At 40.1% G+C, this 25,375-nt stretch overlaps 1 protein-coding gene across 1 annotated transcript in view; it reads right to left on the bottom strand.

Annotated features, from left to right (window-relative positions):
• Window positions 1-3,457: 3,457 nt before the first annotated feature.
• Window positions 3,458-25,375, bottom strand: part of LOC134297951 (uncharacterized protein C10orf143 homolog) — a 31,093-nt gene continuing 9,175 nt past the window's right edge. The window contains exons 2-4 of the mRNA XM_062976979.1: window positions 10,694-10,849; window positions 10,497-10,562; window positions 3,458-7,509 (exon numbers count right to left, since the gene is read on the bottom strand). Coding sequence (XP_062833049.1) covers window positions 7,480-7,509; window positions 10,497-10,562; window positions 10,694-10,849 — 252 coding nt within the window. The 3' untranslated portion in view covers window positions 3,458-7,479. The remainder of the gene's footprint in view (window positions 7,510-10,496; window positions 10,563-10,693; window positions 10,850-25,375) is intronic.

The raw sequence follows: 25,375 nt of genomic DNA on the forward strand, positions 1-25,375 counted from the left end.
AGGGGTGCAATGTGTTAAACCCCTGTGCTGCCTGAACTGTTGACCTGAAGGTCGAAGGTTCAAATCTGCAAGATGGGGTGAGCTCCTGTCTGTCAACCCTAGCTATGCGGGAACATGAGAGAAGCCTCCTAGCAGGATAGTAACACATCCAGTCATCTCCTGGGCAACGTCTTTATAGATGGTCGATCATCTCACACCAGAAGCAACTTGCGGTATGTTTTCAATTTGCCCGACACAATAAAAAACTACCTTCTATCCTACATTCAAGACCTCATTACAGTTTTCTATGTTGTCAGTGCCACCAAATCCTTCATAGCTATATTAATGGTGCATAATATCCCTTATTTTTGCAACAGGGAGGCAGTTCTCAGTACATGCCCACCACAAATAGAGCTATCAGTATCCCTAAAGAACAAATCTCCTAAAATCATTATGTCCCTTTCTTTGCATACGATATTATGTTTTGCCAAATAATAATTCCATTCTAAGGTATCCTGTCCTACTTTCTCCACATGTTGCCCTCTTGTCTGTGTAGACCCTCATTCTCCGTGACTGCTTCCAAGTTGTAACCACCACCACATCCCAGAAGGTTTTATCCGTCAAACTCTGCCAAAGTTTTGGATTTGACTTGTTTGAAACCAATTTATAATTTCATGAACTTGTTATATCGATATTGAATTATATATTTTACTTTGCAAGCCACCTTGGGAAGGCTGAAGTCTTGAAAGGCAGCTAAGGAATGTGTTAAATAAAATAACTGACAGTTTCATTTTCTTTGCACATCTGATTTTAGAATGTTTCACTTATTGAGTGCAACTGTTTAATATCAGGATATGATATCTGAAGTTATAATACTATTACAGGGACACCTGGTCACAGAGGAGGTGTAGGTATACCACTTCAACAGGATGCCGGAAAAGAAAGTGGAGGAGGGGGGGAAGACTGGCCTGTAGTAGATCTATCAAGAGACTTCAGAATATGCTGACAAAACAAACCTCAAAAGAAAAAGCTGAAGCTTTAAATCCTGAATAAAGACCTTCGAGGTCAAACCAGTTACTCCAGGGAATCTTGTACAGGTCAGTTCCTGGAGAAAGTGGATTGAGGAATGCAGACAGAGAAATTCTAGACAAGCAAGCAAAAGCTAAAAATGAAAAACAAACGTTAGGAATAAGTCTGGGAACGAAGTGGCCCTGATATGAAAAGTAAACCTCAGCCTTACAAATATTTCTGCCCAGGTTTGAAGACCTGGATTGTTCAACATGTCATTGACTTCAGGGTCTTGCAATTACCATTCTTTGCTAAAGCTGTGCATTTTGATGTAAATGTAATGATTACATTAGCATATAATCACCTTTCCCTTCACTGCAGGTGAGTGATTCTATATGTCAGAGAAATAATTAGTTATGGTTATTTTCTCCTTTCCTTGTCCCATGGAGAGCTTTCTTAGGAATGTGTCCCTTCTAGTTTATACTTAAACAAGGTTCAAGAAAAGATTTAATTTGAGAATATACAGAAACCTTTTGAAGACTGACAATGAAGTGTCAGTCTTCAAAAGAGAAATTTATGATGGTATATATGAAGTAAACTACTAAGTTGGTAAACATATATGCACACACAGGAAAATGTAAATAGTAGGTTGGACTAACTATTATTCTACAAGGACAGATAGAAATGAAAAAATGGACACTTGTCTTAAAACCCAAGATATGTAAAAGTAAACATGCAAAATAAGCTTAGATAACAACTATAATATTGTGTTGCTATTAACAGGTTACTAAAAGCTTTTTGCTAAGTAATAACAAGGACCAGAACCATCTTATTGCAGCAGTAAAACAGCTGTTATGGCTTAGTTGGCGTATTATCTGTTTCTATAAAACAAAGCATTAGTTTTGTAGTTTTCAGTTAGTTTAGTATAGTGTAGCGCTGGTAGCTCATAGGAGGTGACTGTTTTGTTGCTGGGAGCTGGCATGTGATGTTTGAAGCCAGAAGCTGAAGCTGAACACCAAGAAAGACTGCTGCTTAACTGCACGGCAAGTCAAGGACATCTTACTTTCAACAAAGTAGACAGAAACTGATCTATTTACTATGTTTATTTCCTGTTGTTGTAGAAAGAAGAAGAATCACCGAAGAAAGTGTTTATTGTTATACTTTGGTGAGATTAACCATTCTGATTTGTTTTGTACTGAACTAAAGTGAATCAACTATTTTTTTCTACTTAAAGCTACAATTGACTCTCGTGTATTTTTGATTTCAGAGTCACATATTAAAAGGGGCTGAAATATTTTAAACTGGATATGGGCATGCTTTTGCATACTGCTATTACCTGTCTGACATATTGCTGTGTACTTTCAAGTCCCTTCCGATTCATGGGTTTGCCTTTTTGCCTTTCTCCTTTTATGAGGCTGAGAGAGTAGGTCATCTAGTCAGTTTCCAAGGCTGAGTGAGCATGTGACCTCTGGTCTTCAGAATCTTAGGACCCTTCCACACAGCCATATAATCCAGAATATCAAGGCAGAAAATCGCATAATATCTGCTTTGAATTGGGTTATCAGAGCCCACACTGCCATATATTCCAGTTCAAAGCAGATAATGTGGGATTTTATTCAGCTGTTGGAAGGAGCCTTAGTCCAACACTCAAAGAACTATACCACGTTGGCTACAATATAGAAAACCACAATCTAACATCCTCAGATTCATTAGCATTTATAGGTGGTCAGAAAATCATAACAATGAATCAAGTAAGAGGTTAAAATAATTTAAGTTCTTGGCAAATTCTAATACAGTATTTTCACAATGGAGTTTCTTTCCAAAGTTTCTTGCCAATTTCCAACTATGCAAGATGGCTTCTTCTCGATGTTGTCTTACCCCAAGACAGTCTGTTTCAACTGAGCACCTTTAAAATGTTTTGAATTAAATGCCTCATGAGCTCAGCCAACATGGACAATGGTTAAGAACATTGGAAGCTGTAACTCAAAACACTGGATGGGCAAGTCCCATGGTGAAGGGTATAGTCAAGAGAGGCAGAAAAACACAACATCTTATGATTGACTATTACTCAACTGTCGCTTGCTGTTAGAAACCTACTGTATCTGGGGAAAAAATGGACTTTTGGATTAGCCCATTTTAACTATATGAAAATAAAAAACAGACATAGAAACAGTACATTTTGATCTTCTGATACCAAGTTGCACCATAGACTAAGTCAGTGATTCTCAACTTGTGGGTCCCCAGATGTTCCAGAAATCCTAACAACTGGTAATCTGGCTGGGATTTCTGGGCATTGTAGGCCAAAACACTTGGGACCCACAGGTTGAGAACCACTGGACTAAGTCAAATGTTATATTGTTAATTTATTTTTGGTTTTCATTTTTTATTTCTGTTGTTTTCACAACAATGTGCAGTCTGATTTACCTTCATGCCATCAAGTAAAAAAATAAACACAAAAGTCAGCCAAGGATAAAATTGTAGTGCATAATATTTATTTATATTCAAAATGATGGAATTGGGCATGAGCAAAATCTTCTGCAATGTGCACAGGTTTGATTTTTAGTAGTAGGACAGAAAACAGTACTTTACCAAAAAAAGGCATATTTCACAGGAGGGTTAATTTCAATTGTGTTATACACTGACTTTGCATATAAAAAGGGAAAAGAAGAAAAGCAGCAGAAATGTAAAAAATGTTATATGATTAGACTGGCCAAGGTGTTACTTGATGCTTCACTTTATATGTGACAATTTACCTAATACAAAGATTTAAACTCAATTGTACCATTTAAATTCAAAGCAATAACATTTATCTTATTTAAAAATATGAAAGCAATAGTACTAGGTTTTTATTCAAAAAGATTAGTATCTATATTTGTTTACAAAAATAATTTCAAAGTTAAAAAAACAATACTGATGACATTTTTCTGTGATCATGACACTATCTGATTTCAGGATATAAAAAATAAAGTGCTATATTGCACATTTGTAAGGCATTTTAAAAAATAAACAATCTTCTAATGTAAGATCATAATTTCATACCAGATATTGGGCTACATATACATACATATTCCAAGGTTGCTGTTGCACAAGATTCTAAAACAATACATAAGTTTCCAAAAATAGAACTAGAGACTTACTAGGTTTGTCCAGTATTGCTTAGAATCAGCATACTATGTTGACGGCTTGAGGAAAACCCATTGGGCTGGATCAACAACAGGGCAGGCAGAAGTGGACTTCCAATGCTATTTATTCCCCTGCTCAATGGCCCATCCAGCCTTGTGAAAAATGCTACATTTGGGACCGAGAAAATTCCTTTCTCCATTGGGTGAGGAGACCTTGTCTGAGTAGACATCACAGTGCACACCATTTATGCAGATCTCCTCACATTTTCCCCATTGGGTAGGAGGCCTTGTGTGAGTGGACATCACAGTGCACACCCTTTATGCAGATCTCCTCACCTTTGATGTAGTCAGGAGAGAACAGGGATGGGGATAGAATGGCTTACACACACTCTTTAATTTTCAATTCAAGGTTAATCTGGGGCTACAATGCATCCTACACAGAACAGAGTCAAAGCCAAAGTTTATTGAGACTACTTAAAAACTTATGATCAGAGGCGGTTCAACCACCAGGCCAACTAGGCAGTTGCCTGTGGCGCCATGTAGTTGGGGGCGCCATCGAGGAAACTCCTGTCTCCTGCCGCCTGCCTCCGCAAGGTATTGAACTGCTTTTTCTGTTGATTTGTTGTAAAACATGATGTTTTAGTGCTTAATTTGTAAAATCTTAATGTAATTTGATGTTTAATAGGCTTTTTTTTAATCCCTCCTTATTATCAAACATTTTTGCTTACCCAATGCTTTTATTTTTCAGTGATTGACTTGGGGGTGGGGGTGGGGGCAAAATTCTGTTTGCCTACACTTGAAAAATACCTAGGGCCGGCTCTGCTTATGATGCCTTCCCTTTTGTTTTATAAGAGGCAATCTTTAAAAAAATTACAATAAGGACTATGATTTCAGTCTCTACAAAGCTTTTGATATGAACAGTAAGGAGTCGGGATAGAATCAAGCTCTACTAGGCACTGCCATGTACCCACTCACTCCACTATGTGAATGTAATGGAAGGAGGGTTATGAGCATACAGAAGGGGTGGGCAAGGTACACTATTGGTCCAATGTGGGTATAGGACCCCTATTATTTTTTTAAAAAACATATTAAAATGACCCTTAAATGCCTTTTGGGGTGGTGATGAGGAAATGTGGGCCTCTGGCCATTTAAGACCAGGAAAGACCTACATATATAATAGCAAAGTGGACTGGAAATGATTTTTTTTTTACAAAGAGACATAGCCCTCCAAGACCTCCTGGAGATCCAGTGTAGCTCCCTAACATCTGATTGTTGTCCATTTTAATGTACAGTATAATAACTGACACCTATGGACTTCTCTACCTCCTCTGTTTTGAAAGGTAATGACTCTTCAGACGGACCCCGTATACACTGGACTCTGCATATATAAGCCCTATTCCAAAGTATGGCCAATGTGTGGATGTGTAGACCTAGAATTCTCCAAACATGCTTGACAATATATTTGCAATCTTCCATGAGCTTGAGAAGTCAGAGGCATGGTTGGCTTGCTAATACTGCAATGCTATGCATGTTTTCTCAGGGGCAACTCCCATGTGTTTCATTATGTTACTCCCAGGTAACTCTGCATATTATTATAGTCTGCATAGTACTTGACCATTTACTCTAAGGGCCCTTCTACACTGCCTTATATCCCAGGATCTGGTCCCAGATTATATTCTTATCCCAGATGATTGCAGGCTCACATAATCCAGTTCAAAGCAGATAATCTGGGATGAGATCCGGAGATACAGAACACAATGTATCTTGTCTTTTATACTTCATTGTAAACTGCATTAAGAGTTTTGAAAGTAAAATCTACTGAAGGGTGAGAATGCATGGAGTGAATTATCTAGCATGTGTAAGCCCTTGTCCTTCAGTTAATTCCTACAAGTACAGGATAAGAATGACTGAATCAGAAGAGATGGTAAAGTTATATTTCTGTAGACATTGTTCCAAAATTTGCATTGGAAGTTCTGTAGAGTTTTAAAATGCTATTTTGAAGTGCAGGAAACGTGTCTCTGCATTTGGCAGCATAGAAAACACATGCTTCATTAAGATTTGGAATATGGCTTAGCTCAAGTGATAGGACACTTGCTTTGCATGCAGAAACACCCCAGGGATAGATTGTATTTATGAGTGAATGAGAAAATGGGACTATTCCATTGGACAATGGAAACAAACCATAATTATGTGGTCAGAACTATCCTTTCTTGCCTTCCCTTATCTACTGAGTAGCAAATCAACTTGCCTTAGTTCTTTCATGCTGGTTCTACTTTTAAGACTATAAGGTGCAGCAGGAAGGGGAACTGCCATTCCTATTCAATGCCCCCCATGTGGCCATGTGCTCTACAAACTTGTCAGTTTGTGAATCTTGTATATCATGAAATATGAATTATAAAAAAGAAAAGAGTATGATATATGATGACTATTATGCCTATTTTTTTTAAAAGAGTTAAATAATGTGTTTTACAATAATTATAATAGTGATGATGAAATGTTCTCAGACAGATAGTGTATTTTCCCCTGATGCAGCATTAGAGTGATTGCTAATAATGCAGTAAGGTCTTTCACAATGATGGGCATGTAGAGAATTGAGATGCAATGTGCTAAATGAATACAGCTATATTTATCATTTATGGATAAATATGCAGAACTCTAACTTCTATAGATTACAGCCTCTGGACATCATGTAAGTCAACTGGACTTTGCAGAAATTTCATTAAGGCAAAGCACCCCATGGTCAAGTCAGAAAAAACAGTGCAAGTAATGTCGATTCTAGATGTGTCTGAGGCCCCTTCTACGCTACCTTATATACCAGGATCTGATTGCAGATTATCTGCTTTAAACTGGATTACATGAGTCTCCACTACCAGATAATCTGGGATAAGCAGATAATCTGGGATCAGATCCTGAGATATAGAGGCAGTGTGGAAAGGTCTAAGGCCCCTTCTATGCTGCCATATAAAATCCAGATCATCTGCTTTGAACTGGATTAAATGGCAGTGTAGACCAGCTGTTAGGAATTGTGGGAGTTGTAGTCCAAAACACCTGAAGGACAAAAGTTTGTCCATGTCTGACTTAAACCATATTCATTAGATTATGCCTCCAGTATTCATGTGCATGTGTTGGAAGAAACTAATAAGGTGAACTGTTTGTTGAAGTAAAAATATAGGACATGAAAAAAAAAACATTAGGACATTAAAAGGTCAAAAAAGCATGAGTTTCTTCCATGCCCCCCCCAAATCATATCTCATATACACTAAAAACTACATTCATACAATTTAAAAGGAGTGTAAAAAACTCTCACAGCTCAAAATACTTCATATACATTGTGCAATGGTCCATCAGTGCATCAGAGTTCTCTGATCTTCTATAAATTCATAATGTGGCTGAAGTGACCCTGAAATGGAAAAATACACTGATTCAATACTGAAATTATTGCATGGATCAACCTTTACATTATATTATGAGTCAACTGGCAACCAGGGCAAGTTTGGTGAGTTTTAGATTTGGTATATAAAAAAATAAAATAAAACTATAATGTTGCCTTTGTCTTCTAAGGGTGGATCCATAGAATGGAGCTTGGAAAGTTACCTCTAAGGGCCCTTCAACACAGCCAAATAACCCAGAATATCAAGGCAGATAATCCATAATATCTGCTTTAAACTGGGTTATCTGAATCCACACACTGCCACATAATTCAGTTCAATGTGGATTTTATACAGCTGTGTGGAAGGGGCCTAAGATAAACGAATATAGTGACATACGAGTATATGTAGGAAAATATTCTGTCCAGTACCACTTTTCTAAAAGGTACTTCTTGTGACTCACTCAGAATTTCAAGATAAATCACTAAACTCATATATTTTCTATGCTTATTAGGAGACTGTTGGGAGGGTGTACTATGGAGTAAATAAGCAATGTTGGAAAAGCTTCCTTTACCTCATCACTTTAAAAAACAAACCAAAGAAGAAACACCATACTATCCAGGCCATTTTATGCCCATAAAGCATTTCCTCTGGCAGAGCAACTGTAGACATTTTGCAGTATGCTTGCTGGTGGAAATCTCAATGTGACACTGAATGATATTTTTCCCTTCTCATCCATTTAGTTTCAATTCCAAATTGGGAATCAGAAATATGAATCCAATGTCATTCATCCATTATACTTTCTCAGGGTAGTTTCAGTGTAAGGATAACAAAGAAGCCTGATAAGGCATGGATTTTGCCAACTACTAATCTACGCTTTGAACATGGGTCAATTCGCAGGACGATCCATCTAGTGATACAGTAAGGTTCAGATGTTTCATAAAGTAATTGATAATCTGGACAATTTGGGGAAGTTTTGGTGGTCCCTAGAACTCCATCCTCCGCATCAGGATTTGATCCTGGAAATGTGGGTGCATGGAAGATAAGCTGCAGGCAAGCATAATTTGTAACATTACACAATGTCCTTATTCTTAGGGGACATGTATGTCGAGGCATTGGCTTTAACTCGCAATTTCCTGGCTTTGTGGAGTTTAAGCCAGCATGACATAGCACTATCCCTGCTCTAAAAAAGAGCAATATTTGATAGCTAAGTATCTGGGGGTAAGTAGCCTACTGTATGTTCATACTGTGTGAAGTGCTGTAACATTACACTATAAGCTCATAGCATTAAAACTAGAAAGGGGATGTGGTGTCTATTCACACATTATTGGAAATACCAGAAGAACATGTAAAATAAAGGCATTGTCCTTCTAATGGATGAAAATAGTTTAATGAAACCATTGGAATAGTAACTGACAATTACGTTAGTCCAATAGGTCTGGGTCATCCATGACTGCGGACTATATTCTGACTTACCATGAAGTGGTATAAACTAAGTAGTATTTCAATTATTTGAAGAAATGCATTTGATGATCACCCACTGAATGAGGAAGTCCTCACGTGCATTACTACTAATACTATAAACTTTGTTTATATCCTCTTCATCCCATCAAAACTCAAAGCAGCTTATAAATTCAAACCAGTAAAACACACAACAACTTACAAAATGTTATTATTAAACTATTAGTAAAATATCTTTAATATTAAAATAATTTAAAACATGCATTTAAAATAAAAAGGAGTTAAATAGCTGGGACATATACTTTATAGTAGTGTTGAGCTTTTGTATGGCATTGCTGTTCATTTTGTATAGTTTCATTTGTGTCATCTCATTTTCGTATTTGTTTCTGCTCATGAAAACGGCCCCTTATACAACACAATTTTTCATCTCGCTAGCAAAAAACACAAACATTTTTGTGTCATTAGTGGCAATGGGAGGACTTCAGGGGCTCGCCTTCTGCTTTGATTCAGGGCTAGAGGGGTTAAAATCGCCACACACGGAGGGAATATTGACTACTTTTAGGTCAAACATTGAGGTAGTTCTCTAGGGCTGAGTGGGGATCCAGAAACTGCCAACTCTACACCAAGGAAGGGAAAGGAAAAGTAGTTTTCTCAGGAAAAAACAAGCACTCCCCAGCAAAACCCACTGAAAAAATCCCAACCCCAGAAATGTATTTGCTTTCAAAAATATACTAAAGGAATAATAATAATAGAGGGAGGGAGGACCAAAGCAGAATAGAGTAGAAAGAGCCAAATGGACAAGGAAGGAAACTCAAGCAGAAGTTATTTCCTTTTGAAATTATTTATTTTTAAACAAATAATAAATAACCACGGAGGCCATGTGGCAGAAAATGAAAGCCAGCATGATGACTGTGTGGCTTTCATTTTCGTATTGCCTATCGTTTCATACGAAAATGTCATCTGTCGTTTCGTGTAGATGAACGGTCGACACAAAACAATAGAACGAAGGAAATTAAGGAATTTTTTTTCCGCACATATCTCTACTTTATAGCACTTTATATAACCTCAAACAGAATGGGAGTAGGCTGACTTATTCTTGCCACTTCAAAAATTGAGCTGAATCAGACTATTAATTAAACGGAAAATATCTAAAAGCAAACAGAAGATCCAAATTTTTGTGGAAATGCTTCTCTGTCCATTAATATTAAATATCTTCTAATTTGGACAAACTCCACAGATAGAGTAATCTGTTCCTTTTTCAGATTCTTGAACTGAGATTCATTTATGCGACTAAACACTGCTTTCTAGAGTAGATTTGAAAAATGAGCCTGCGGTCTCTATATTTTCAACATGACACAAGAAAAAGATTAGTTTGGACTCTGCTGGAATGCTAAGAAAAAAAAAACCCTAAATAAATCTGCCCTTTTATTTACATGCTTTATCCCTGAGCAATGTAATTGCTGGGTGTTTTTTTTTTTATTAACCTTATGTTTTATGGCTCTAATATTTAAGAACAAGTCTATCTTTTATGTCAGCGTAAGAAGGTTAATATACTTACAGGTTCTCCAGCAATACATCTTGGACAGGGTTGAACAGGAGTTCTGGTTTCATTATCCGGAAATATCTGATTAATAAGCACATATACACAAAATCTTTTTTAAAAAAGCCCACATTCACCATTATTTGACATTTTTGTTATGAAATATATTAACATCTTCTCTTTAAAAAACACGAATTTGATTGGCTAAAATTTACCATTAAAGTTGGCTTTTCTTTCATATTCTGAGGGTTGAAAAATTCCATAGGATTGTTCTGCTTCAGATCCAGCTCCATACTGTCATAATCTTCAGCACACTTGCTTGGTGGGTGGGAAGTGCAGATAACTTTCTCTGAACTTCTACATAGCTGTTTCTGTTGGGGAGGTTGGATGGAGGAAGAAAAATATATTAAGGTTGAAGCAGAAATATGATTCTATTATACATGCATAAATGTCTAGAGTGACTTGTTCCCCCTCTTGAGTGCAGACTCCCTGGGTGGCCACAAATAATATAGTTCACATCCCTCTCCTCCATTTTTTAAGCTAAAAATGAACAATTAACTATCTCAATGCCATGACAAAAGTCATCACAGACTTTCTATATTACTCTGGTTGCATCTAAAACTTCTTAAAAATTTTTGCACTCGCAACCCCAGAGAAATTTCTATTGGACCCAAGTTATATAGATATATAAAACAGATATAAAAATCAAACATTTACTGAAAATAAATCATTATTTCCCAGGATAGCTAAACAAGCTGTTTTTTTCTTTCTATGAAGATCCCCGGATCCTGGACCAGTGCCTGGCTCCTGTGATGGACTGGATGAGGGACATCAAGCTGAGGCTGAATCCAGACAAGACAGAGGTCCTCCTGTGTCGCATCTCAGGTTAGCTTCACCTTGCTAAAGACACCAGGCTGCACACAGAACGTAGTCTTTTGTAGTTTATTAGGAAATAGGGGAAAAGCAGTTCATAAAAGGCAAAAGTATAGTTCCAGAAGGTAGTTGCAAAACAAGGCTGTAAGAAACAAATCCATGGGAACAATAGACATAAAGCAGAGTCCTTTCAACCGACACCAAAGTCCCAGAAATGAGGTTACATCCAAGCCATAAGATAACACAGGAAAGCAGTCTTGGTTCTTGATTCAAGCGAGGAAATTGCTTTGACGAAGATTTCCCTCTCAGCCGACTGCTTTAATAGCATAACATGAAGGCATTTCTTTGCCTTTTGACCTCCCTCTTATTTGCTATTCTAAGACTTACTTCTGCGCAACCCCCAAAATTCCAGACTAGCTCGATCCAGAGATGCGGCCCCATCGTCAAGGCCACAGGCTTTGTTAGTGTTATCAGGCTGAGGCTGGGAGCTGCTCTCCCTTCCTGCTTATTGCACCTGAGAACCATCCTCATTAACAACAACATTTCTTCCTATGGGAAAGCCTCCCTGCTCTTCATTTTTTCACAGCAGGAACACCCTGCACCTGAATCCCATAATTCCCATCAGAGTCATCTTGAAACTCATCCTGAACCTGAAGCTCATCATCTTGAAACTGCATCCCAGAATTGTCATCAGAATCACACAGAGGCTGAGCCACAACATCTTGGGTCAGTTGTGAGGCCGATTGGGGTATAGGGTGGCAACCTGTGCTTGACGGGATTACACTCACCCTGAGGACATGGGTCCGCAGTCTGGGGGTCCTCCTGGATTCAGCCCTGATGCTTGAAACTCAGGCGTTGGCGGTGTCTGGAAGGGCCTTTACACAATTAAAACTTGTGCACTAGCTCTGACTTTACCTCGAAAAGCCTGACTTGGCCACAATGGTCCATGCCTTAGTCACTTCTAGAATGGACTACTGCAATGTACTTTACATGGGGCTACCTTTGAAGATGGCTCAGAAATTACAGTTAGAGCAAAGGTTGGCAGCAAGATTACTAATCTGGGGCTGGTTATAGGGAGCATACCATGCCCCTATTAAAGCAGCTCTACTGGCTGCCAATTAGGTTCAAGACCCAATTCAAAGTGCAGGTTATTACCTACAAAGGCCTATCTTCGAGACCGTATCTCCTTCCATGAACAGGCGCAGACCCTAAGATCTGCCAGGGAGGCCCTCCTCTCAATTCCATCTCCGTCTCTGTTTTGGTGGGATGAGAGAGAGGACCTTCTCAGCGGTGGCTCCCCAGCTTTGAAATGCCCTCCTCAAAGAGATTAGGTTAGTTCCCACTCTCCAAGTTTTCTGGAAACACCTGAAAACATGGCTTTTAAACAAGCCTTTAACCATGACCTTAATCACTATACTCAAGGACTTAGTGATTTGTTTCACTTCTGCATTTTATGGGGTTGATATTGTATACAGTTGCTATCTTCGCAGCCTGCTGGGTTTTATAGTATCTTTTAAATTACTAAGATTTTATTGCTGTTTTTAGTAAATTAGGTTCATTTTATTGTTGTTAACTGCTGAGCTGCTGAACTTGCTGACCGAAAGGTCAGCAGTTTGAATCTGGGAAGCAGAGTGAGCTCCAACTGTTAGCCCCAGCTTCTGCCAACCTAGCAGTTTGAAAACATGCAAATGTGAGTAGATCAATAGGTACTGCTCCGGCAGGAAGGTAACGGCGCTCCATGTAGTCATGCTGGCCACATGACCTTGGAGGTGTCTACGGACAACACCGGCTCTTTGGATTAGAAATGGAGATGAGCACCAGCCCCCAGAGTTGGACACTACTAGATTTAATGTCAAGGGGAAACTTTTACCTTTACCTTAATTTTTATCTTTTGATATATTATTGTATTTGTATATTGTTGCACTATTAAGTGCTTTCTGTGAGCCTCCCCAATTCCCTTCGGGGAGATGGTGGCAGGATACTTACGTTGTTGTTGTTGTTGTTGTTTTTGTTGTTAAGCACAGTTGAAGCTTTTTCTGCAGAGTCCTTTGTAAACATGACACACTGTTGCTAACAGATTTGTGTAAATGCCTAAAACAGTTGTCGTCGTTGTCTCACTCGTTCAGTCATTTTCGACTCTTCATGACCTCATGGACCAGTCCATGCCAGAGCTCCCTGTCGGCAGTTGCCGCCTCCAGTTTCTTCAAGGGTGAGCCAGTCACTTCAAGGATACCGTCCATCCATCTCGCCCTTAGTCGGCCTCTCTTCCTTTTTCCTTCCATTTTCCCCAGCATCATGATCTTCAAGCTTTCCTGTCTTCTCATGATGTGGCCAAAATACTTCAACTTTGCCTCTAATATCCTTCCCTCCAGTGAGCAGTCGGGCATTATTTCTTGGAGGATGGACTGGTTGGATCTTCTTGCGGTCCAAGGCACTGTCAGGATTTTCCTCCAGCACCAGAGTTCAAAAGCGTCTATCTTCCTTCGCTCAGCCTTCCTTATGGTCCAGCTCTCGCATCCATAGGTTACTATGGGGAATACCATTGCTTTCACTATGTGGACCTTCGTTGCCTGTGTGATGTCTCTGCTCTTCACTATTTTGTCAAGGTTGGCCATTGCTCTCCTCCCAAGAAGTAGACGTCTTCTGATTTCCTGGCTGCAGTCTGCATCTGCAGTGATCTTCGAGACTAGAAATATAAAGGCTGTCACTGCCTCCACGTTTTCTCCCTCTATTTGCCAATTGTCAATCGGTCTGGTTGCCATGATCTTGGTTTTCTTGATGTTTAACTGCAGCCCGGCTTTTGCACTTTCTTCTTTCACCTTGGTGATAAGGCTCCTCAGCTCTTCCTCACTTTCAGCCATCAGAGTGGTATCATCTGCATATCTAAGGTTGTTAATGTTTCTTCCAGAAATTTTAACTCCAGCTGTGGATTCGTCAAGCCCCACACGTCGCATGATGTGTTCTGCGTATAAGTTGAATAGGTAGGGCGATAGTATACAGCCCTGCAGTACTCCTTTCTCAATCTTGAACCAGTCTGTTGTTCTGTGGTCTAAAACAGTTACTAGATGGTATTTAGAAACTTTTTGCTGTTGCTGTTTTTTTTTTTTTGGTTTTTTTGTTTTTTGTTTTGCAACCCCAACACTGAGCTAAGGGTTGGGACCCACAGTTTTAAGTAGTGGAAGAATTAATACAGTTTGAGCCAGCACACACTGCTATGGAATCCTGGGATTTGTATTTTGGTGAGGGACCAGTGGTCTTTGACAGAGAAGGTTAGAGACTTTGTGAAACTGGAACTAGCATTCTTCTCAATTGTTGCTCCCATCCTCTGGAACTGAAAATGCTATGCTAAGCTGGTCCCCCTCCCTGCTTTCCTTTCGCCAGAAGCTCCTATTTAAGCAGGCTTTTAACAAGTAAGCAGGCAAGCTTTTTATGGGGATATTTTATTCTTTTTAAACTTGGGTTTGTTTTTTAAAAAGTTATACTGTTTTATCATGTGTTCATCATTTTAATTTTTTGCTCTTGGAGAAGGCAGCATTCAAACACAATAAATAAATGGTACAAACTTGATGAATAAATAACAAAAAGACATTTATGGGAATCCTGGTTTGGTGAGCTGGAATACAATGGAATAGGCTTGCTGCTTTGAAGCCAAGCTACTTTCTTTGTAGGGGAATCATCGTTTGGCCAGCTTGAATTGCACTGAATAGTCTTGCAGCTTAAAAGCCTGGCTGCTTTTTACATAGGGCCATCTTTCATTGGCCAGGTTGAATGGGACGGAGTAGCCTCATGGTTTCAAAGCTTGGGGGTTTTCTATCTAGAGGAAATCTTGGTTGGCCAGATTGAACAGCACTGAATAGCCTTGCTGCTTGCAAGCCTGGCCGCTTTCTACCTTGTGGAATCCTTGGTTGACCAGGTTGAATGGCAATGAATAGTCTCAGTGCGGCAAGTATGAATGCTGCAATTAGTCACCTTAATTAGCATTTAGTGTCCTTGCAGTTTCAAAGCCTGGATACTTCCTGCCTGGGGGAATCCTTTGTTTTGAGGTGTTAGCTGGCCCTGATTTTTTCCTGTCTGGAATTTCCCTGTTTTCAATGTTTCTCTTTATTTACTGTTCTGATTTTAGAGATTATATTGTTCTGTATTATTATATCACAGTAATTATTATATATTTAATTTGTAATCTTCTATTATCTGCTTAGAACTGGATTATATGAGGCCCGTTCTACACAGCTGTATAAAATCCACACTGAACTGGGTTATATGGCAGTGTGGACTCAAAATAATCCAGTTCAAAAAAGATACTGTGGATTATCCTGCCTTGGCATTCTGGGTTATATAGATGTATGGTAGGGCCTTGAGTCTACACTGCCATATAATCCAGTCCAAATCAGATAATCTGTATTTTATAGGCAGTGTGGAAGAGGCCGGAGTGAAAAAGCCTTGAACTCCATTGTGGCTGAGTGGGTTGCCAGGAGATGAAGTGGGCAGGGCCTACCCTTTTAACTGGTAGCTAGGGAAAACACAGCTTTTCCTGGTCCTCTAATTTGGACTTTATTTTTCTAGGGTTTTTTTTGTTTTGTTTGAAAGACATATTTTAGGTGACTATGTCTTTTGTGGCCAAATTTGGTGTGATTTGGTTCAGTGGTTTTGTTGTTTACTCCATAGTAAAACACACATTACATGTTATTCAAGATAGCACTCTAACCCTGAGATTCATTCTTCTCGCCTGAGCCTTGGAGATGAAAGCTCAGGTCCTAATATATGAAAACACTAGTTTGAAATATAGCCACCCAAAACAATGCAGTGGCAGTATAAACCCTGAGGCTAGAAAGCTCCTCAACATATTATCCTACAAACTGATTTGGCAGGAAAGGACAGGAAAGAGCTAAAGAAAACAGGAGATAAACATGGTGCTGTTTCTGTCTTGGTACCTTTGCTAACTCTCACCATAAACCCCAATACAAGATAGTTGTTCAAAGCTGATCAAGGGTTTGAAAATGCATTACATGTTTTTGCAGATGCTATGTATGGAAACTAAATTCAGAATTTGAATACAGTATAAACAACAACAGAAAATCCTGTTAGGTTAAAACAAAGTGGATGGATGCATGAAGTATCTCCAAGGAAAAAGACTAAACAAGAACAGAGTTGGAAGGGGGGAAAAGAAGCAAGATATATCTAAAGGAAGTGAATCAGAAACAAAATATGTATTATACTAAGAGTGTGCAAAATGTAATAATAAAAATCTGAGAAGGTCCCCTGAAGGCAGGCCGCTTTCCACCGGGAAAACATCCTCCCCCTTTGTTATTGCAGAATTTGTCCTTTATTAAAAGCTATGGCATGCAAGTACAAGCAGCATAACTAGCGAGATGCATGAGAGGAAGAGATAAAAGCGAAAAGTGATTTACTGCTATGCATCAGAAGAAAATTTTCTTATCAAAAATAAATTCAGAGTATTGCTTTGAGTCTAAGGTACTTAGTATCTGGGACAGAAACTTAACATACAGAGTAGCTGGCTAAGAATCTTATACTAATGCAAGCAGAACTTTCTTCTATAGAGAATTCAATATTATTCTGAAATTCTATGGTTTAGGAAACATCTCAAGGAAGTGCAACCCTAAACCAGCAAAGAATTCTGATTGCAAATACTGCATTAATAACACAATGCCTAGCATAGCTGTGGCAAGGCCCAATGGGTCCAAATACCTTTCGAGACCTCTTCTTCTTACTGAATTAATCAACATACTGTGTATAAATGTGCCAGCCCCATTTTAATAGGATCTGAAAGTTTAAATATGCCAGCTATTAAATCTGATGCAGAGACTAGAACTCGAGATCATATAATTAGGCAAGTGTCTTATCTGTATATTTGCCTGAACTGGATTCTGCATAAATAGTTCACAAAATGTATGGAATGAATATACAGTATGGGAATTTATTGTTAACTGAAGAAATGGTAATATTACCTAGTGCCTTATATTAGCCAGTATATTATAATCTTCATGTAATTGGAGAAAAATTTAACACCAATGCCTCTTTTAATTTGAATCTTTTCTTGCATGAGTCTTTACCATATTTCATTTAAAGTAACTTGTTTTTGTCCTCCTGTATCAAAATGTGTGCTTCTCATATGTTTAAAATGCAGTATCCACCATGTTTTTATTATACAATGCAGGAAATAATCACGAGATAGGAATATTGTTTTATGCATGAAATACACACTGAAGACAAACCAAGGAAAAAATGTGTGAATGTTCTGTCTCAAAACAAAACAGAGCTCTACAAACACCTCACTAAAATCATAGAATCATAGAACAGTAGAGTTGGAAGAGACCTCATGGGCCATCCAATAGTTACCGGAATGAACAAAGACTAATATGCAAACCCTGCTAGGACCAAGTTAAACCTTCCATTAATGAAAGACAAATCTATAACCCACAGATTGCTTAATTTTTATCAATAGCATTGATTTTAATGGAAATTTTCAAACAAATCACTGAACTATATATAGTAAACTAGAGGGCTAGGAAACTTCAGGTTCAATTTTTGTCAGGAAACACTAAGACATAAGCAAAAATCAAACAATCAAAATGAAAATTGCTTTTAGTTCCAGTTTTGATATTTGATGAGTGTTTGATCATTTGTTTGGGAAGAGAGCAAACAAGCAAATACTCGTCAACAGAATGTTCAACATTTGCTCCCTTAATTTTTCCTTCTCTGGATATATGATAAAGGAGCCCATACAGGTTGCTCTTAGAGAGTCCACTTTACCTATCCCTGCTATAAATTTTAATGGTATTTGTAGCACAGATTTCAGTTTTAAACCAAAAAGTTTGGATTGTGGTGATTCTGATGGTACACGTTCAGGGGCATGGGAACCCGTTGTCCCATGCCCTGCATTGTCCCTGCTTACCCCCACCTTATCACATTGGGGGGGGGGGGGGGAGGACAGAGTCCACCAACTGGTTTGCCCCATTGAGGGCAATGCAACCACAAGAAGCCTCATGTGTTGCCGCCACAGGCATTTCATGACATATCTCATGACATATTCAAAGGGTGACAGCCTGAGTTTAGCCATCTTGACTTCTCATGAGAGATCAGACTTGGTTTGCTCTTGGACCCATTCATCTATCTTTATAGCAGTCTGTGGTATCTGTAAACATCTCCTTCAGCATCACATCTCAAATGAGTTGATCTTTCCTTCAGCTTTCTTCAGTGTTCTAGCATTCGCATCATTCATAGAAAGTAGGAAATAATGGTTATATTGTGATCATAACTTTCAAAAGACTTTGGCAAAACTATACAAAAGAGGGGAAAAGATATTCCTTGCTAACAGATTTTTAATGAAAAATTGTATAATTGAAAACTATATGATTCCAAGGATGTTATCAGAAAGCACCTCGAAAGCCTAACCAGCCAATCCAGGTGAAACAAAAGGCTTGGTTTTAAATTCGAATGTTTAGTTGAATAAAGTCAATCGCCACTAAGAGCTTATGAATCAGATTGTGAGCCAGCAGCATCAATCGGTTCACAAAAAGAAAGAGGGAAGCCTAAAGTCATGTTAATGTAGAGGTCTTCTGCATGACCTCAGTATTTCGGTGCACTACTGTGGACAAGGCAATATGCATTGATTTGAATTCATTAGCATGCTGACAGATCTGTGTGAATCCATTGTCAAATGAACTGCCCTAAGTGGGGCTTATCCTCCGGTATGTATCTATACAGTTATAGCCTCAGATATGTCTCCCTGAGTCCCAGTAATTATTCACCTGGCTCACCTATATGCCTCCTTCCTGCTGTATAATAAATGTGGGATATGCTTCAGGGTATAACTTGAATGAAAACATTATGGCATGGATACTTAGTACACTAATCCCATTATGGAAATTGGCTGTATGGCAGGGTCTCTCCCCACATCCCATTCTCATTAAGATTTACTGCAAAATTGCTAGCCCTCTTTTGACAAATATAAGAGAAGAAGTGGCTAGACTGAAAGTCTGGTTTCATACTCCCAAACAGTTTCTAAAAGCCAGGGAACTACCTGAAAACAGGTCCTGGGTGGGCTATTGAACCCTAGCTGTGTATCCACAGCTCTTGGCTGCTCCAAGATGATAGTCCAGTGGGCTAAGAATATTTATTTTAAAAGAGTGGCATAAAACATTTGGTAGATTAACAAGCAATTCCTTACACCACACTTTTTGGGTTTGCCTTATACTTCGAGCATTATTTCCTTTTCTACATTTATTTTTCCTTACCTATGACAGAGAGATTTAATAATAGCTAACTTATAGCATCCAAGTCTTGCCCCTTTATTTGAAAATCCAGACAGTATCTTAAATAAAGCTATACTCAACAGTGTTTAGACTAATGTTCAAGAATTATGCAATAGCTATTGGTAATTCTTCCATTATGCCATGTATAAAATGACACTCTTGTATTATTTCTGGAAGCCTTTATGAAACCCTTCCTTCTTTTATCCCCAATTTGGTATTTTTGGTTTGGTTACTTCTGCATAGAATATGCTTTTTGGCTCAAGGGAGAAGCTGGACAAGGTAAACCTGCACTTACTGTCTGGCACAGCTGCATTACCATATGGCTGCGACTCGAGCACGTTCTTAGCTAAGTGTATCAGTGGGATAAAAATTAAAGGAGACACCAATTACCAACTCTGATCTCAAAAGCTGCAGATAAGACCAATCACCCCTTAAGGGTGATATTAAAGCTCACTCTACTGAATATAAAGCATGAACGAAGATGGCCTTTAGACAGACATGGAAAATGAGGATGGCATTAGCTTGCATTATTCCGATCAGCATAGCCAACAAATCCAATCCTCTGTAGAAATGCTATTAGTGTCACCAAAAAAAAAGTGAGGAGGGGGAAGCTTTGTGCAAAGTCCCTGAAGGTAAAGAAGCAACTAATGTCATTAATGCGTTAACAGCCCCTGGTCACTTAACAGAGTGGTTTTAATAGGCTCTAGAGGGGAAACATGTCCAGCCCTTTTCAGCCAAAGGGAAGGTTAGGGCTGTGTGTGGGTTTTGAAGATAGTGAGTTAGATTCCATGGGGATTTGCCTGCCTTGTTGTATATTTGCAAATGTCCTTTTAATAAAGCAAATGATGGCTAACTACAATTAAGTACCAAAGGTGGCTCTTTTAACAAGCACGTGCCATTGCACTGATAGGTTTAATTACACTATAAAGCTCACTGGAAAACAGGGTAAAAGATACAGGGGCATCAAGCTTAGAAAATTAGTGTATAACAAATCACTGGTGATTTCAGGTTTATGTCATGTGCATTTGGGTTCCGAATTACTGTACATTACAAGCCTGTTTAAAATGGACTTTTTGCTTTTAAAAAGCTTATTATACTAATTCCTTTTCTTTAGCTACCTCTACATAATCAGAAGCAGTTGTATCTTTAAAGGACCAAACCACATTGCTTCATTCTTGAAGGCTAAGAAGAAACCTTCCACAGTCAGCCCTCCATATTCATGGATTCTATATTCTGTGCCCACAGATTCAACCATTCATCACTTGAAATATTTTGTAGCCTCAGTATGTTAAAGCGCTGAGCTGCTGAACTTGCAGACCGAAAGGTCCCAGGTTCAAACCTGAGGAGCGGAGTGACACCCACTGTTAGCTCCAGCTTTTGCCAACCCAGCAGTTCGAAAACATGGAAATGTGAGTAGATCAATAGGTACCGCTCCGGTGGGAAGGTAACGGCGTTCCATGCCGGCCACATGACCTTGGAGGTGTCTACGGATAACGCCGGCTCTTCGGCTTAGAAATGGAGATGAGCACCAACCCCCAGAGTCGGACACGACCAAACTTAAAGTCAGGGGAAACCTTTACCTTTACCTTAATTACAAAAGGCAAACCTTGATTTTGCCATTTTATATAAGGAGCACCATTTTATTGCGGTATTGTATATAATGGGACTTAAACATCCTTGGATTTTGGTAGCCATGCAGGTTCCTGGAACCAAATCCCAGCAGATACCAATGCCCACTTTAGTTAGCAATTTCACCAGCGGAGAGACAAATATTTTAAAATATAATGCCTGTTTGCAGTTGTTTAGCACTATTCTTGCTGACCGAACATGTAGCACAATTGTATTTTTAAGGTTTGGGGAGAAAGTAGAATGGTCAGAAGAGATATCTTTAAGAAGAAAGATACACTTCTATGTTGATTCCTGGATCCTAGTTTCTTGCCCTTTTTCCACATATATCTTCTTCTCATAGCAAATATAGTAAACAATTTGAGTTTAATATTTCAAATTCCCACACACAAGCAATGAAAACTTAAGGCAACAGTAAGATTTTCCACCCTCAGGCCATGCTTTCTCTCCAGTGCACAAAATCCATTGTGGCTCCCCTTGTCCCTGCAGCATCCACCTTATCCTCCTGCCTCTCTGAACTGTCAAGGTGTTGTGTCAGAAGAACCGACCATCTAAATTTATAAATGGGTAAGTAATGGTTTCTGACATTTATGTATATCCAGGCTGGTACATCTTTCTCCATTCTCATGTCCATGACAGCTCATGAAATTTCCTCGACAGAATCTGCTGCTTTCTTGGAGGAGAGAAGAGGTCTGATGGATGAGGAAACCCTCTAGGAAGGTGATGTAGAATCACTTGAAGTTTTGAAGAGGCAGTAAAAGCAGCTGTCAGGGATAGTTTAACTTGAAGAATGCCTGGACTGGTGTATGAGGCTGAGGCTTATGACCTAGGGCCTTTCCTTTTTCCTCAGGCCTAAAGCTTTATGCTTCAATCTTTAAAATAAGTCTGAAAAACTTGCATGCGCCAAAAGGAAAAACTTGGGGCAACACCTCAGGTCATGCCCTTGCTGATGACTGATTTGCACACAGCCTCTTCTTTTGATGGCAATACAAGAAATGTTAGAAGCAGGAGAGGAAAAAAAAGCCTTAGAATATGATTTTCAATTTGCAATTGCCAATGACAGGTTTTAATAACCCAAAGACACCAGATCCCATTAGATCTTGGAAGCAAAGCTGGTGTGGTCCTGGTTAGGACTTGGATAGCAGATTGCCATGGAATGTGCTGTGGGCTATGTTTCCAAGGAAACCAACAACCAGGGCCGGTTGTTACTAGGCGGCCGCGGACGCGGCCGCCTCGGGCGCTGGCTGCTAGGGGCGCCATTCGGGCCTGACTTCCTGGTCGCGGCCGGCGATCGCCCGGGCGGTCGCCGGCCGCGACCAGGAAGTCAGGCCCGAATGGCCTAGCTGTGCTGTGCGCGTGCGCACAGCACAGCTAGGCCATTTTGCCCTTAGTAACAAACTAAGGGCAAAAATGGCTTCTCTGGCTGTGCGCATGCGCACAGCCAGAGAAGCCATTTTTGCCCTTAGTTTGTTACTAAGGGCAAAATGGCCTAGGTGTGCTGTGCGCACGCGCACAGCACACCTAGGCCATTCGGGCCTGACTTCCTGGTCGCGGCCGGCGACCGCCCGGGCGCTGGCTGCTAGGGGCGCCATTCGGGCCTGACTTCCTGGTCGCGGCCGGCGATCGCCCGGGCGGTCGCCGGCCGCGACCAGGAAGTCAGGCCCGAATGGCCTAGCTGTGCTGTGCGCGTGCGCACAGCACAGCTAGGCCATTTTGCCCTTAGTAACAAACTAAGGGCAAAAATGGCTTCTCTGGCTGTGCGCATGCGCACAGCCAGAGAAGCCATTTTTGCCCTTAGTTTGTTACTAAGGGCAAAATGGCCTAGGTGTGCTGTGCGCACGCGCACAGCACACCTAGGCCATTTGGGCCTGACTTCCTGGTCGCGGCCGGCGACCGCCCGGGCGATCGCCGGCCGCGACCAGGAAGTCAGGCCCGAATGGGCTATCTGCGCTGTGCCCGTGCGCACAGCGCAGATAGCCCATTCGGGCCTGACTTCCTGGTCGCGGCCGGCGATCGCCCGGGCGGTCGCCGGCCGCGACCAGGAAGTCAGGCCCGAATGGCCTAGGTGTGCTGTGCGCGTGCGCACAGCACACCTAGGCCATTTTGCCCTTAGTAACAAACTAAGGGCAAAAATGGCTTATCTGGCTGTGCGCATGCGCACAGCCAGATAAGCCATTTTTGCCCTTAGTTTGTTACTAAGGGCAAAATGGCCACGCTGGGCGGGGGCGGGGCCAACTGTGGCCCCGCCCCCCCTCACTAATCGCCCTGGCCCCGCCTCCCACGCAGCGTGGGAGGCGGGGCCAGGGCACGCTGGGCGGGGCCAGGGCGCGGGTGGCGGGGGCGCTTTTCAGCACCCCCGCTTCCCATTAAAAAATATCTCCGGCCGGCCCTGCCAACAACAAACCACCTCTGAGTATTCCCTGCCTACGAAAACCTGTGAAATATTGCTATATAAGTCAAATCCTTGAAAGTATATATGCACACACAATTGCTGGTAATTGCCTTTCTCTTTGCAGCTACTCCATTCCTGTGCATGCATGCATATGTGCCTTCAAGTCACCTGTTGATTTAGAGTGGCCCAATGAACTTCATAGGGGTTTCACAGGCAAGGAATAGTGAAATGGTTTTGCCAGTCCCTTCCTCTGAAATATAGGTCATATCACATGGTATTCAGTGTATGCACACAAAAATAAAAGAACAGAGAGGATTTGATGATGGCAGAGCTCCCATTAACGAGAAAGGAAAAAAACAGTGTGTGCACTTGCAACCATCCTGACCTTCTGCTGATCCACAAAACCACACAAAAACTGAGAAGTTTGTGATTGTGCATGTGCCCTGTCCATGGTAAGTTAAGGCAAAAGTTTCCCCTGACATTAAGTCTCTTTGTGTCTGACTCTGGGGGTTGGTGCTCATCTCCATTTCTAAGCCAAAGAGCCGGCGTTGTCCGTAGACACCTTCAAGGTCATGTGGCCAGCATGACTGCATGGAGCGCGATTACTTTCCTGCAAGAGCAGTACCTATTGATCTACCCACATTTACATGTTTTCAAACTGCTAGGTTGGCAGGAGCTGGGGCTAACAGCAGGGACTCAATCTGCTCCCCGGATTTGAACTGCCAACCTTTCAATCAGCAAGATCAACAGCTCATAGGTTTAACACGCTGCACTACCGGGGTCAGGAAATAATATCTTTAGTGGTAGATTGTAATGCTTAAGTTTGTAGAAGGAGGTTAAGTTGGCAGAAAACTACCTGTTTGTTTTCTTTTTTTAGGTGAGTCTATGACTCCTTGGGTCTGTGCCAATTGGCTATTGTGTCTCTCATACACACACACACACACACACACACACACACATACAGTAGAATCTTACTTATCCAACATTCGCTTATCCAACGTTCTGGATTATCCAACACATTTTTGTAGTGAATGTTTTCAATACATTGTGATATTTTGGTGCTAAATTCGTAAATACAGTAATTACTGTGTAGCATTACTGATTATTGAACTACTTTTTCTGTCAAATTTGTTGTATAACATGATGTTTTGGTGCTTAATTTGTAAAATCATAACATAATTTGATGTTTAATAGGCTTCTCCTTAATCTCTCCTTATTATCCAACATATTCGCTTATCCAACATTCTGCCGGTCCATTTATGTTGGATAAATGAGACTCAACTGTATGTATATATATAGAGTCTCACTTATCCAAGCTAAACGGGCTAGCAGAAGCTTGGATAAGCGAATATCTTGGATAATAAGGAGGGATTAAGGAAAAACCTATTAAACATCAAATTAGGTTATGATTTTACAAATTAAGCACCAAAACATCATGTTATACAACAAATTGGACAGAAAAAGTAGTTCAATACACAGTAATGTTATGTTGTAATTACTGTATTTACGAATTTACCACCAAAATATCATGATATATTGAAACATTGACTACAAAAATGGCTTGGATAATCCAGAAGCTTGGATAAGCGAGGCTTGGATAAGTGAGACTCTACTGTATATATATATACGCATACTTAAGCAAATATACAGAATATACACATGCACACACATGCACACACACACTTTGGATAGCATAGGGAAGGGTAAACACCCCTGTGGTGTTTGCTTTGCTG

This window comes from Anolis carolinensis, chromosome 3, assembly GCF_035594765.1.
Source record: "Anolis carolinensis isolate JA03-04 chromosome 3, rAnoCar3.1.pri, whole genome shotgun sequence".
Classification (NCBI taxonomy): Eukaryota; Metazoa; Chordata; class Lepidosauria; order Squamata; family Dactyloidae; genus Anolis; species Anolis carolinensis.